This window comes from Chiloscyllium punctatum, chromosome 19 (genome assembly GCF_047496795.1).
Source record: "Chiloscyllium punctatum isolate Juve2018m chromosome 19, sChiPun1.3, whole genome shotgun sequence".
NCBI classification, from domain to species: domain Eukaryota; kingdom Metazoa; phylum Chordata; class Chondrichthyes; order Orectolobiformes; family Hemiscylliidae; genus Chiloscyllium; species Chiloscyllium punctatum.
The window spans coordinates 91,992,791-92,008,442 of record NC_092757.1 but is presented as its reverse complement, the minus strand read 5'-3'; the positions used below and the strand labels follow the sequence as shown (position 1 = coordinate 92,008,442).

General features: G+C 47.6%; 1 protein-coding gene across 2 annotated transcripts in view; it reads right to left on the bottom strand.

The window, feature by feature from the left end:
- The window catches only part of LOC140491612 (bridge-like lipid transfer protein family member 2), a 70,073-nt gene that overhangs the window by 25,666 nt on the left and 28,755 nt on the right, over positions 1-15,652 (bottom strand). For both annotated transcript variants that reach the window (XM_072590050.1, XM_072590051.1), the window contains exons 13-23: positions 15,394-15,557; positions 14,415-14,706; positions 13,726-13,931; positions 10,106-11,141; positions 8,167-8,358; positions 7,882-8,084; positions 7,080-7,198; positions 6,137-6,357; positions 4,391-4,581; positions 4,146-4,245; positions 1,087-1,286 (exon numbers count right to left, since the gene is read on the bottom strand). In XM_072590050.1, coding sequence (XP_072446151.1) covers positions 1,087-1,286; positions 4,146-4,245; positions 4,391-4,581; positions 6,137-6,357; positions 7,080-7,198; positions 7,882-8,084; positions 8,167-8,358; positions 10,106-11,141; positions 13,726-13,931; positions 14,415-14,706; positions 15,394-15,557 — 2,924 coding nt within the window. The remainder of the gene's footprint in view (positions 1-1,086; positions 1,287-4,145; positions 4,246-4,390; positions 4,582-6,136; positions 6,358-7,079; positions 7,199-7,881; positions 8,085-8,166; positions 8,359-10,105; positions 11,142-13,725; positions 13,932-14,414; positions 14,707-15,393; positions 15,558-15,652) is intronic.

Genomic DNA, 15,652 nt, shown 5'->3' with positions numbered 1-15,652 from the left:
CCTGCATCCATTTGGAGAGTCCTTATGACCACTTTGTAACTTACTTTCTTACCTTCTTTGTATCATCACCAAACCTAGCAAACCTACTTTCAGCCTCTTCATCCAAGTCACTGATACAAATCGTAAATAGCTGAGACCCCAGCACCAATCCCTGGGTCTCACCGCTTGTCAAATTCCAGCTTTCCTGAAAAAGACCCAGTTACTCTCACCCACAGCTTCCTATTGGCCAATCAAGCCTCAATCAAGTGAATGTGTTACCCCCTATACCACTAGTTCTAATTTTGCATAGTAGCTTTTAATGTGGTATCCTGTCAAATGCTTTCTGGAAATTCAAGCACCCAAATTCAGAGATTCCCCTTTATCCACATAGTTTGTTACTTCCTCACAGTATTAAAATAAATGCATCAACATGGCTAACTCAGTGGTTAGCACTGCTGCCTCACAGCACCTGGGACCCAGGTTTGATTCCAGTCTTGGGAGACTGTCTGTATGGGGTTTGCACATTCTCCATGTGTCTGCATGGGTTTCCTCTGGGTGCTCCGGTCTCCTCCCACAGTTGTGCTGGCTAGGTGGATTAGCCATGAGAAATGTTGGGTTAGAGGCTAGGTCTGGATGGGATGCTTTTTGGAGGGTAGGTGCAGACTGAATGGGCAGGATGGCCTCTTTCCACACTGCAGGGATTCTACAATTTCCCTTTCACAAAACCATGTTCACTCTGCCCAGTTTCATTGAGATTTATAAATGCCCTGTTATAACCCTCTTTAATAATGGATTCCAACATTTTATCTGTGACTGATAGTAACCAACTTGTTTGGTGTATCCTCCTTTCTGACTCCACAATTAATCAATTCCTGCCACAATGTGTAGTCTCAAGGGGGTTTAAACATCGGCCCGAAACGAGAAGATTTAATCCTCTGATGGAGGATCACCTCCTGACCCACCCCATATCAGGGTTGGCTAACTACCCAAACGATTACCTCTCTCCCATCCTAGGTCTGCATGGATTACCCTTTCTCCCCTAACTCCTCAGGATTATCCATCCTCCATCCCCCCCCAGACAGGGTATCCAGGTTCCCATGCAGTTACCTCCTCCATTTTGTTGCTCTGCCGCTGGTAGCTGAGTGATGACAGGCTGAGGAGGTGGGTCTTGGTCACCTGTGAGTTCAGCCTCTGCTCTGGACTTTCCTCGAAGGCTGAAGTCATTAGGTAGACTGTCACCAAGTTCAGGTCGCTGCGCATTTCGGTGATATTCCACTCGGAAACTGGACGTCGCAGCACTGTGTCCCCTGTGAAAACAAACCCCACTCTCAGTAAAACCACAATATTAAATAGAACCAGTGAAACTGTAAAATATATTCCCGAGGGTAACATCATCAGATCAAGATTGAGCAGGTTTGCTTTATATCCTCTGGAGTTCAGATGAATGCAAGATGATCTCTCTGACAAATACAAGATCTTGTGAAGATTATATCAGATGGATATCTGCAGGAGGTTTTCTCTTGCGGAGAGGGTCTATTTTAAGAATAAAGAGATCTTTCTTTTAGATGAGAATTTTTTTCAATCTGTTGTATTCCCTTCTGCAGCAAGGGGTTAAGGCTAGGCGGGGCTAGGCGGGAGATAGGCCCTATGAGTTGCATAGATTTTTGATAGACAAAGGGAGTCTAGGTTTATGCTGGCAGATAGAAAGGTGAACTTGAGACTTTCCATGATCTTACTGATCGGTGTAGTAGCTCCAAGGACTAAACAGCCTGCTCCTGTTCCTATGTTGCTGTCTAACAGATTGAAAAGAGAAGCTTACACATGATCTGGTACAGGTCTGTATAATTATGAAGGATTTTACACAGCAGGTATGGAGAAAATGCTCCTAACTTGTGGGAGACACCAAAAACAGGGAACTATCAGTCTAAGACAATCACTAATAAATCCAATCAGAGATTCAAGAGAAATGTCTTTCCTCAGAGTGGTAATGGTCGAGATGAATAGTATAAATACATTTAAAGAGAATATGGATAAACACGAGGGAGACAGAAACAGATGGACCTGGTGAGATGGAGAAAGGTAGGAGGAGGATGCTTGTATAGAATAGAATTACCAACATAGAGCAGATGGGCCAAATGGCCTGATTCTCTGCTGCAGACTCAGCTTGAAATGATCAAACAAGGTACTGGTTATAAAGTGAACTGGGGATGAGAAGTAATTGTGCAAATCTCACTGTCACCGACAATCCGATAAACAAAGGAATGCACATCATACCATCTCTTCACTTAAATGCATCGAAACATTTAGGAAATTTAAATACATGTTTCAGATATCAACACTTATCATAGAGATGTACCGCACAGAAACAGACCTTTCCGTCAACTCGTGTGCCAACCAGATATCCAAAACTGATCTAGTCCCATTAGTCAGCATTTGGCCGGTATCCCTCTAACCCCTTCCTATTCATATACCCATCCAAATGCTTTTCAAATGTTGCCATTGTACCAGCCTCCACCACTTCCTCTGGCAGCTCATTCCATACACACACCACCCTCCGCATGAAAAAGTTGCCCCCTAGATCTCTCTTATATCTTTCCCCTCTTACCCTAAAACTATGCCTTCTAGTTCTGGACTCCCCGACCCCAGGGGAAAGACCTTGGCTATTCACCCTATCCATGCCCCTCATGATCTAATAAACTTCTATAAGGTCACCCCTCAGCCCCACACTCCAGGGAGAACTGCCTCGATCTATTCAGCCTCTCCCTGTAGCTCAAAACCTCCAACCCTGGCAACATCCTTGTCAATCTTTTCTGAACCCTTTCAGGTTTCACAACATCTTCCCAAAGCAAAGTATTCGGAACATAGTATTCTAAAAGTGGCCTCACCAATGTCCTGGTCAGCCACAACGTGACATTCCAACTCCTATACTCAATGCACGTGCTAGTCTACAGGTTCCAAAGAAGATGCTTGTTGTCTAATGATTAGGCAAAATGGTTCAAGACCAAACATTGGGTGCTGCAGGGGTATTTGTCAGGAGGATGAGAATGCTAAGCTCAGGGAGGACGGAGATAGTCCCACACTGCAGGAGGTGGATGGGAAATGGAGATAAGCCCACACTGCTGTGGGGGACGGGAGGGGGAACGGAGATAGGCCCAGACTGCTGTGGGGGACGGGAGGGGGAACGGAGATAGGCCCATACTGCCGTGGGGAAGGCGGAGATAGGCCCAGACTGCCGTGGGGGAGGTGGCGTGGAGATAGGCCCAGACTGCCGCTGGTGGGGTAGGGGGGGGGTGGGAGGAGGAGGAGGAGGTGGAGATAGGCCCACACTGCTATGGTGGGGGGGGGCGGGGAGCAGAGATAGGTCCACACTGTTGTGGGGGAGGGGTTTCCAGGATTTTGACCCAGTAACACTGAAGGAACGCCGATATTTTTCCAAGTCAGAAGGGTGAGTGGCTTGGAGATGAACTTGTAGGTGGTGGTGTTCCCATGTATCTGCTGCCCTGGTTCTTGTACACGGTTGTTGCCTGGGTTTTGAAGGTGCTGTCTAAATAGACACTGCTGACCCTGCAGTGACTGTGAAGGGAGTAAATGGATATTCTCTGATGTGGTGCAAATCAAGCAGGATGCTTTGTTTTGGATGGGGTCAAGCATTATGATGCTTAGAGATACATTCACCCAGGGCAAGTGGGGAGTATTCCATCACACTCCTAACTTGTGTCTTGTAGATGACGGACAGGCTTTGGGGAGACAGGAGGTTAGCTTTTAACTGCAGCCAACTTAGCAATGACCAGGAATGAAACCCAAGGTATTCTCTCAGTTTAGTTCACATTAGGAAAGCAGCAGGTTGAGGCCTGCTGAGAGGTAAATAGAGGTTAATTGCTGCTGTGTAGCTACAGAGGGAGCAGCTGCTTCACGCTGAAGGGACTGAATATGACTTTAAAGAGAGGATATCATGAACTGGTTGGATGCTGTTAAAGATCCACAAACACGGCTGAAAACAGCTCTGGGTTCTCCTGGCCAATCTTCATGCTGCAGCCCACATTATTAAAGACTGGATGATCCAGTATAGTTTGTGGGATCTTTTGGTTTATACATTGGCAGCTACAGTTCCTTCAGAAGTTGTGTGATGTTGTGAAAGTTTCTTTAGAAATGCAAATCGTTCTCACCCTGTGAAATGAATCTCTGGGTTCCTCGGGTGAACACATGCCCTTGGGTGCACTGCACCTCAATCCCACGTTGTTGTGCAAATGATGCCCAGTAATGCACCTGGCAGGAGGAAACACATGGATCAGAGAATACCCAATGTCAAGAGCTGCAGAAGAATGTGTCAAGTCGCAGTAAGGCCAGAGTGTGTTGCATCTTCTAGGGAAGGGAGGGAGGGAATGGAGGGAGGGAGCAGCAGCTCTATTACCTGGATTTGAGGGAATGCCGGGTTGAAGGACACCTGCTTGTAATGTTGGCTCAGCTTCTTCTTACTCGGTTTCAGGTTCTGAAAGAGTTTCCCGCGGCAAATTGGTCTGGAGACGGTTGTCCACGTTGCCCAGAAGTTCTGCATCCAGCGTAGAGTGCTGCTGTACAACAGGATTCGGGGCTCTGTGGTCTCTGAGAGAGAATCTGCACGGTTACTGAGTGTGTATGAGATACCATCCAAAGCCCTAATCAATTTAACTGCAACTGGGTAAGAGATCCACAATTCCAACTGTTCACTTGCAGGGAAAACTCCATCCTCTCAAACAGTGTAATTTACATATGGCGTTCCAAAATCAGAACAAGGTTTATGAGATAATTTTAGAGAGATGTATGTGACTGTGACGTGTGCCAGGGAAACACAAACACACACGCACACAGGACATATCAGCACAGCGTAAACGCACACCGTACCGGCACAGCGTAAACGCACACGGTCTGAGCACAGCATAGACACACACCGTACCGGCACAGTGTAAATGCACACCATACCAGCACAGTGTAAATGCACACAGTACGAGCACAGCATAGACACGCACCATACCAACACATCGTAAACGCACATGGTCTGAGCACAGCATAGACACACTCCATACCAGCACACCGTACCAGCACAGCGTAAACGCACAATGTACCAGCACAGCGTAGACACGCAACATACCAGCACAGCATAGATGCACACCTTACCAGCACAGCGTAAACGCACATTGTACCAGCACACAGTGTAAGTGCACGCTGTTCCAGCACAGCGTAAAACACACACTGAACCAGTACAGGGTAAACGTATATCTTTTCAGCACAGCGTAAACGCACACCGTTCCAGCACAGCGTAAATGCACAGCGTAAACGCACACCGTTCCAGCACAGCGTAAACAGACACTTTACCAGCACAGCGTAAACACACCATACCAGCACAGAGTAAACGCATACTGTTCCAGCACAGAGTAAACACACATTGTACCAGCACAGTGTAAATGCATGCCACTCCAGCACAGCATAGATGCACACCTTAGCACAGCGTAAACGCATGTGGTTCCAGCATAGTGTAAACGCACACAGCATAGATACACACCATATCGGCAGAGCATAAACGCAAACTGTACCAGCACAGCACAGATACACACCACATCGGCAGAGCATAAACGCACACCTTACCGGCACAGCGTAAATGCACACCTTACCGGCACAACGTAAACGCGCACCTTTCCAGCACAGCATAGACACACACACGGTAGCAGCCTAATTTCATGCTGTCTACTCTAGGACTTATAGTGTAAACACACACAGTACCCGCACAACAAACACAGTGCAGTGTGGTATGCACATTGTCCAACACATTGTATATGTGCACATATACAACACAGTGTAAACAGACAAAGCCCTAATTGGTGTAAATACATGAAGTGTAAACACACACATCTCAGCACAGCATAAATACATGGCAGTTGTTCAGGGAGAGGTGGGCGCCGCAGGGAGTGGAGTGCATTATTTCCCCCTCCAACTCTATTTTGATTTGATCCCTGCCCTCCCCTTCACTGTTTGATCACACAGCATTGCCCTTCGATGTGAAGGGCACTCCTTGTCACTGGCCACTCGAGTGTTTCCTTTCTTCCTAGTGGTGGAAGATTCGTGAAAAAAAAATACATGGCAGTGTAAAACCATTAAGTCCCAATATAAAGAACACACTCACCTCTGCCAGACTGATTCAGATCCATGGTTATTGACAAATTGAGATTCTCGGATCGAAAGAGTTTGTAGGAATCGTGCTTCTCTGTATCTGGTCGGGTTTCCAGCACGTCTGGGGAACACACGGAGACGTTATGGTGGTCATTGGGGTTCCCTCGGCTGATCCACTGGAGGCCGATGGTGATGCATAGATCAGGCAGGTGCAGAAAGCAGCAGTCGTCATATCTGGACATCAAAGAGGAGGTCACAAGAGTCTCAATCACTTGGCACTTTAACTCCCAGCCTCCCACTGATCCTCATTAAGCTTCTTCATCTGCCCATTATTCATCATTGTTTTTCTCACTGCTTTTGCAAGGACCAAACATCAGTCTTTCTCTGTGAAAGATGTTCGGATTCACTCATAGCTAAATTCTTCTTGCACAGTATCTGTTTGTATGCCCAACCAGGAAGGGTAGATGGGTTCTCAACTTGAAATCTCATCTGAAAGATGACCATCCTAACACTGCAGTACTCCCTCCGAACTGATCCTCTAAAAGTGCGGCACTTCCTCTCTACTAACCCTCTGATAGTGTGGCACTACCTCAGTTACTGACCCTCCGACAGTGCAGCACTCCCTCAGCACTGACCCTCTGACAGTGCAGTGCACCCTCAGCACTGACCCTCTGACAGTGCGGTGCACCCTCAGCACTGACCCTCTGACAGTGCAGCACTCCCTCAGCGCTGACCCTCCGACAGTGCTGCGTTCCCTCAGTTCTGACCCTCCAACAGTGTGGTGCTCCCTGAGCTCTGCATGGTGTCAGGTTTGATTCAGTGATGAACTCTGTTGTAAGAAGTTGGAATGCATGACTTTCTGATACAGAGTTCTTGGTGCTGCCCAATCAGCCATGGCTGACAACTGTTTCCCTAGTTTTTGGAGGTGAAGTGGAGAACATTAGCCAGTCACTTACTTGGACGCAGTTCGGACATTGACATCAAGGTCACCTTTAAAAACAAATTGACAATTCTTCCATTTGAATTGTAACTTATTCCATTCCCAATGCATGTTTTCCGTTGTGTTGTATGGATCCTGTTTGATAACACAGTAGCAAAGTTTCAGTATAACTCACACCCTGCTCAATTAAGACTCTTGTGCATTCACTTCTCATCCCAAGCCAGGACACCTCAGCTGCCCTGGAAACTCTCTCTACTACCTCACCAGTTCTCAGCCTCTTACCCCCATCCCTACTTTGACTTTTCTCAGTCTCTCTCCCTCCCCATTCCTTGTTTGTATTTACATATTACCATCTGCCCGATATCCTTCCTCTCTCCCCCTCCTTTCACCACTCCTTTCTATCTGCCCACTCCTTCCTTTCTCTCCCTCCTCCCCACTCTTCTCCTGTCATCCCCCTCCATCTCCTACCCCCACTTCCACCTCTCTCCCCCCTCCCATTTTCCCACACTCCACCCTCTTCCCCCCATCCCCCACTCTCTCTGCTCCCTCCTCCCCACTGTCTTCTCTCCTGCTCTCTTCTCCAATCCCTTTCTCTCCCCCATCCTCCTGTCTCCCCTCTTCTCCTGCTCCCTCCTCCCTCCCATGTTGCCCTTCTCTCTTCTTCCTGGTCTCTCTCCTCCACATCCCCCCTCCCCCCAATCCCTCTCCGCTTTCCCCTTCTATCCCCCATTCCCTTGTCTCTTCTCTCCACTTCCCCCCCTCTCTCTCCTTCTCCCTTGTCTCTCTCCTCCGCTTTCCCCCACCACCTCCTGTCATACCTCTGTAGCAAGCTGGTGTAAGTTGGCCTGTTCAATGTCCATGCTCCAGGATCCATGAAACAAGAGGCGGCTTTTATCCCACCAATTGAGGGGTGGGCTTGGGTCAGTCGAAGGTTTGGTGAGGAGGTCAACGGCTTGTCCAATCAGAGTCCAGGCAGGGTCCCAGCAGGGGCCCCACACGATGGTGAAGAGAGAGATTTCGGCTGGGGAAACAAAGAGGGATGGGTTGAGGAGGGTGAGCTACTTTCAGCAAAGTTCTTGTGAACTGAAACACCTGGTACTTACATTCAAAGTCATGGTACCATTTCAAAGGTGGCATGTTCCTTTCAACAATGGCATCTCCCCAGGGCTCTCCAAGTGCAATTTTCACCTTCCTCCGTGCATTCGGTCGGCCATCTTCCTCTGCTCCAATCAGTTTCCCGGAAAGTTTCCAGTCCCGGATCTCAAACATGTAGCGCGGGTAATCCCGGATTCGAACTGAAGCCACAAGCAAAACTTGTATGAGCTATTCTGGCCGTCTCTCTATATCTCCCAACTACCACCTCTTTTCCTTTCTGTAGGATCACAGAAGGTGCTCTTTGGTGTCTCAGCTAGGAGACCATTCTTGCTGGTCTCCTATTGAATGGTGAAGTGTCACCGGATGTTATCTGGCCAACACCACAGAACACATTTTCCAGCAAGGTCACGAGAACCATCTGAGATCTCGGCACTCTTCCAACATGGTTGCTTGATTTCATCTCTCAGTGCCACCAGGTCTGGAATTCCCTCTTTGAACCACTCCAGCTTGAACCCATCTCCTTTAAAATGGGACTAAAAACCAATCTCCTTCACCAAGATTTTGGTCACCTGTCAGATTGGCTCGGTGTCTTTCAAAACTCCTAGGAAGCACTTTGTGGGAAATTTGAGCACATTAAATCATCACCATCACACACTGGTCAGAAGCATGATTTGGAGATGCCGGTGTTGGACTGGGGTGGACAAAATTAAAAATCAAACAACACCAGGTTATAGTCCAACAAATTTTATTGAAGGCACACTAGCTTTCAGAGCGACGCTCCTTCATCAGATGGTAGTCACCTGATGAAGGAGCGTCGCTCCGAAAGCTAGTGCTTCCAATTAAACCTGTTGGACTATAACCTGGTGTTGTGTGATTTTTAACTTTGGTCAGAAACAGACAGATTTCATCAAAGGCCAATGTATTAAACCTGTGCTCTTCGCACTGTCACTGAATATATGTTGGGATTTGTAGCTCATATTTCAGGATGAATAGAGCAACTTACAACAGGAGAGGAATATATTGTGGGGTCACTGGGAAACAGCTCAGGTTGAGCTAAGATTCCCCTTGTCTAACGCAGAAGGCTGTAGTTCAAACCTCACTTTAGTGTCTTGAGACTAAACAACAAACTGGTAACAATTGCAGAACCAAGGGAGCGCCGCACTGTCAGAGGGTCAGTGCTGAGGGAGCGCCGCACTGTCGGAGGGTCAGTGCTGAGGGAGCGCCGCACTGTCGGAGGGTCAGTGCTGAGGGAGCGCCGCACTGTCGGAGGGTCAGTGCTGAGGGAGCGCCGCACTGTCGGAGGGTCAGTGCTGAGGGAGCGCCGCACTGTCGGAGGGTCAGTGCTGAGGGAGCGCCGCACTGTCGGAGGGTCAGTGCTGAGGGAGCGCCGCACTGTCGGAGGGTCAGTGCTGAGGGAGCGCCGCACTGTCAGAAGGTCAGTGCTGAGGGAGTGTCGCACTGTCGAAGGGTCATTATTAAGTGGGTGCTGCTGAGCTGAAAAGTTAGTAATGAGGCAGCATTGCACTGTTGGACAGTTAGTACTCATGGAATGTTGTACAGTTGAAAGTTTTGAACTGAGGGAGTGCTGCATTGTCAGATGGTGACTGAGTTAAAGGAAGCACTTCATTGTTGAAGCAACAGTACTGAGAAAGTTCTGCACTTCAATACTGACCTTTTTACAGGTTACAGCTCCCTCTGTACTGACCCTCTGACTATTCATTGTTTCCTCAGTCTAGATCCTAGCAGGGAGATAGTCCTTTGGTGTTGATTGTCCAACAACAACATGATGTACAGTCACATTATTCTGGATTGCATGGTCCAGTATATGGGGTCAAGCGTAAACCCATTGACTCTGGTTTGGAGGTGAGGGTGTGTTGCCCACAGCAGGTCAATTGCACTGGAAGAGGATCACAGCTGTTGCAATCCCTTCCCTCTGACTGGACTCACCGAGAAATGCTTTCGCTGAAAACTGCACCCTCCGAAACCACAGGATGGTCATTTTGAGGTCTCCCTCAGGGAAATGGCTGAACGGGTCAATCATCTCCATCTCCTTCAGCACTGTCTCAGTATTGTGCACAGCAGGGTCAACTGAGGCAGTGATCTCCAGGTTTGACATCACCCAGGTCATCAGAGCCTTGCGCATGGGTGTGTTGGCGTAGAGTCTTTGGGAGCGCTGGACGTACATGTTGATGTTGGTCTGCTCCAAGGCGGCATACAGCTCTTCAATCTTGCGGGCGGGTAGCAGCTCTCCATGTTGCTTTCTGAGTGCTGTCACCCGGGCATCGAGCAGCTGTAGCCGCTTCGCACTCTCTTTGCTCTCATCCTTCATCAGCTCATAGTCGTCACGCAGCTTCACCTCAAAAACATTGTCCAAGAAGACAAAAGAGAAATGCCTGACCTGGAGGACCAGGTCAGGGGGCTGTGACCCCTCTGCCCTTTGACCCTCTTCTGTCCCCGCCAGCCCATGGAGTGCCTTCAGCCATTTCTGCACATTAATGCACTTGTCGAAGGTTTGGGAGAAGTCGTAGCGGAATGGGAACTCCACAGTGATGCTTTGGAACTTGAATATCCATTGATCGTTCTTGGGAGTGCGTGCAGACTCCCATTGGGCACGGAAGGACATTGGCTCGTCCAGCCGCCCGTCCAGTCCCTTGAACAAGAAGATGTCATGCCCATCAAAACTCAGGAGGAGCTGCGATGACTGGATCAGTCTCTCAACAGAGTTGGCTGAACAGACCAGGTTCTCTAACTGCAGCTGAACAAACCTTTTCCCTGTCACATGCACTCTTATTATGAGACTCTTCAGCTCCAGGTCCAGGTCCAGGGATCTCCTCCCCTCTCCTCCCAGTGTCTGCTCACCCACGGTAAACAGCATGACCTTGCGAAGGCTCTCCAGTAGATGCTGCACCTCTTGGCTGTGGTGGTACAGGTACATGTGGCTGACTGGATCCCACTGCACTTTGATGTCCTCAAAGGAGCTCAGCTGAAACAAACCGAGCTGTTAGACACACAGGTTACCATTCTTCACACACACACACCCGCCGTCCCCCAACTATTCCAATGTCAACAGCGCATCAGTGGGTAACACTCTCTCCTTCACAATGCTGAGTTAGTAGATCATCACTTCAAGTTGCATGCTAAAGACATTATGACAAAATATAGTCCTGCAGTTGGTGAATCGGTGCTGAGGGAGCGCCACACTGTCAGAGGGTCAGTGCTGAGGGAGTGCCGCACTGTCGGAGGGTCAGTGCTGAGGGAGCGCCGCACTGTAGGAGGGTCAGTGCTGAGGGAGTGCTGCACTGTCGGAGGGTCAGTGCTGAGGGAGCGCCGCACTGTCGGAGGGTCAGTGCTGAGGGAGTGCCGCACTGTCAGAGGGTCAGTGCTGAGGGAGCGCCGCACTGTCGGAGGGTCAGTGCTGAGGGAGTGCTGCACTGTCGGAGGGTCAGTGCTGAGGGAGCGCCGCACTGTCGGAGGGTCAGTGCTGAGGGAGTGCTGCACTGTCGGAGGGTCATAGATATGATCAAAAGCTTGATTAAAGATATAGTGTGTAATAAACATTTCAAAGGAAGGAAAGGATGAGCAGATATTTACAAAATAAATCCCAGTGAGTAGAGCCCAAGTGGCTGAGAAATTCAACTCAGGAATGTGCAAGAGGCTAGAAAGTAAGCAACAGAGAGATCTTAGAAGGTCATAGGGCAGGGGGGGAAATTACAGAGGCCTGCAGATTTAAAACTAAGGTCCCTTTCTCTACAAAATATATTACTTTTTTATGTTTTAAAGTATGGAATGAAAATGAGAAAATTAATTAAAAAGGAGAGCAACTTGTTTGTAGCTATTGGACAACAGTGACACAAACTGGTGCAAATGTTACTTTATGGAAACAGTGAGTCCAGATGAACTGGCACCCATTCATAGAATTATAGAATTCCTACAGTGTGGAAATAGGCCCTTCGGCCCAACAAGTCCATACCAACCCTCCGAAGAGTAACCCACCCAGACCCATTCCCCCTACCCTATATTTACCCCTGACTAATGCACCTACCCTACACTTGTTAGGATTCACGAGAGCTGAGCAAAACGACAATCCTTGAATTGGCCAAGTTGCAATTCAACACAGGCACGGAGGGGAATGAATCAGACAGAGAAGCAAGGTGATAACTCCTGAAGTTTACTGCAGCAATCTTTCCTCTCTCCCCTTTCCTAAACCCAAATAACATTGAGGCCTCATCAGACTGTTAAGGATTATGAAACCAACCCATCCAGTTTTGTGAGAACTGCATTCCTCTATTTTTTCCTTCCAACAATATTTATGTTTTTTTCAACTGAGAATGTGTTTGTATGTTTCATGGGGGTAAAGTTTAAATTAGATTAAATTAGATTCCCCACAATGTGGAAACAGGCCCTTCAGCCCAACAAGTCCATACCGACCCTCTGAAGAGTAACCCACCCAGACCCATTTCCCTCTGACTAATGCACCTAACACTATGGGGCAATTTAGCATGGCCAATTCACCTAATCTGCACATCTTTCAACTGTGAAAGAAAACCAAAGCACCCGGAGGAAACCCACGCAGACACGGGGAGAATGTGCAAACTCTACACAAACAGTCACCCAAGGCTAGAATCGAACCTGGGACCCTGGTGCTGTGAGGCAGCAGTGCTAACCACTGAGCCACCGTGCCGCCCAGTAACTTACTTCTCCCCACTCGCATTGCAACCAACTCTTTCCTGACTTCACTCTTTAGCTGCTCGGCTCTAATTGTAAGGCTACACCTCCTTGTTAGAATCTCTTCCCACCAAATTGCTCACTGTCTTTAGGGAAGAGAAACTTGAGGAGAGTCCTGACTGAGACGTGCAGAGTTCTGAAGGGAATAGAAAGAAGGAAAGAAACCAATCACCTTAGTAGAGGGATCAATAACCAGTTGTAGGGTAAGGAGCAGAGGGTTCAGAGGAGACTGGAGATGAAACGATTTTTACCTACAGGGTGGTGACTATCTGGAACTCATTGCCTACAAGGGTGGTAGAGCTGTAGCGAGGAAGATATATAAAAGAAATATTTAGACCATCGCTTGAAACACCACAGCATGCAAGTCAATGGACCAAATGCTGAAAATGGATAGATAGATGCTTGATGACCAGTTGGACATGATGGAATAAAAGGGACTTTTATTTGTGTTTAAGTTACACAAACTAGAAATCCTGTTCTTCTAATGAAGTTCAGTGTGTTAAAATAAATAGTTATTTTTTATGGTTACTGAAGGAACATGATATGGTTTTGATTATATTCTGGGTAGCAGTTGGTCAGTCAGGTGGAAATTGAGATTTCATTAGTTTCACTGAATATTTAAATTCATGGTAACTCCAAGAAATAATGTGGCTTGAGCTCCAGAGCACCATCCCAGTCAGTCATGACAAGAGGCAGACAGATAGATGAAAGAAGGGGTAAAAACTCATGAATTTGCTGATTTGATTTTGTGAATTCAGGGGTTTACGATATTTCTCATATACACGGACTTTGATGGATTGGCAGCTATTAAGCTGCCTCATGCTCAATCCTGGATTTCTTACCTCAAACGACCAACCATGCATGAAGAAAGCCATGGAGAAATGGGACATGAAGAGGAAGGGATCAGAGCTTGCGTAGTTCCTGGGCCGGAGCTCCACGCTCTCTTTTACAGTCTTCACCACCATGAGTGACAGCCTCTCCACCTCACAGATTAAGTTCTCTGTACCTTTATCAATGGAGATGGTTTTGACTCGCAAAATGCTGGCACCTGCAGGACAGAGCACATTAAACAACTCATGCATCAAGTGTAGGATTTCGATACCCACCCCTGCAGAAACCTCCTGGCCCCCTAATGGTACTGAGTCAACAGACAGCACACGGACTGCAGTAGTACAGAGCGACAGCTCACCACCGCCTTCTCAAGGATAACGACAGACGGACAATAAGTGGTGGCCCTGCCAGCCACCCACATCCCTTGTATCAATAATAAAAAAAGAAATTGGAATTCTTTATCCCTGGGTGCATTCTGATGTAACTTTTCCAAACCCACTCCAATGCCTTCACATCCTTCCAATTGTGCAAATCGGACATGGGATTGAAGTTGCAGCCAAACAAATGATGTATAATCTGAAATGATCTGATTGAGAGACAGAGCAAGCTCCAGCTGTGAAACAGCCAACTCCTGCTCCTTAAAAAAAAATCAAGAATCAAACCAACGATCATAAAGGAAAAGGGATCAACTCGAACTCACCTGCGGAGCTGGAGAGAAAGAAGAGAGCGATGGCTTCCAACTTAACGTTGAGCTTACAGAGATACATGTCCGATCCACCACGAGAATCTGAATCCTGATTTACAGGTATGCTGTCAGTCTCTAACATCTCTTTCTGATGTTTCTTCCTTTCTTCAAGAATCAGTGACAATACTTTGGATAAGCATTCCACTGCCGTGTCTGAGATCTCCACCTGCAGCTGACTCAATGTGCCATCTAGGTTTACAGCATTGGCGAAATCCCCAATAAAAGACTGTGCCTGACTGAAGCTCCCCTAGAACCAGAGATGGAGAATCAGATGTTGGCCCAGCATTTGAAAACATGATACCCTAGCTTCATTCGGTCAGTTCACCCAATGCCCACACCCCTCTTTACTGCCAGATAATTACTACCAAACGGGAGTGTCATATATCTCAGTCACTATTCTGTTCATCAATGTGATATGCCACAAACATGGTCTAATCAAAAAATACAACATACTCTGCTCACTATCCAATCAGACAACTACTGGTCACTACTATCCAATCAATGATGTAATTGGGATCAGAGAGATCTGGCTCCAGGATGACCAACGACAGGAACTCAACAGCCAGGGTAATTCAAATTTAAAGAAAGATAGATAGAAAAGAAAAGAGGGGTGGGGTAGTGTTGCTGGTTAAGGAGGAAATTAACACAATAGTAAGGGAGAACATTAGTCTGGACGATGCAGAATCAGTATGGGTGGAGCTGCGGAACACCGAAGGGATAAAGACGTTAGTTGGAGTTGTGTACAGACCATCAAACAGTAGTTGTGATGTTAGGGATTGTATCAAACAGGAGGTTAGAGATGCATGCAGTAACGGTACAGCAGTTATTATGGGTGACTTTAATCTACGTATTGATTGGACTAACCAAACTACTTCCACCCAGAAACCCCCTAGCACTGAACCCAGTCCACTGCACACTCTGCTCACTTGCTTACCTGCAATGTTAATGACTCCAAAACAAGTACATCGCCCCACACATGTGTATTGGCTGGAGAGGGAGCTCTTGAAATCTGTGACCCCTCACCCGCCCTCCACCAAAGATTCTTCACTGCCAGGTTCCCACGCCAGTGAGAACTGTGGGTCTTCAGGTGTTGGGTGTCTGTGTGACAACAGAAGGACCCATTGTTATCACCATACGATACACCGAATCCAGACAGGAAAAATGGAGCAATTACCGTCAGGTCAACAGGGATC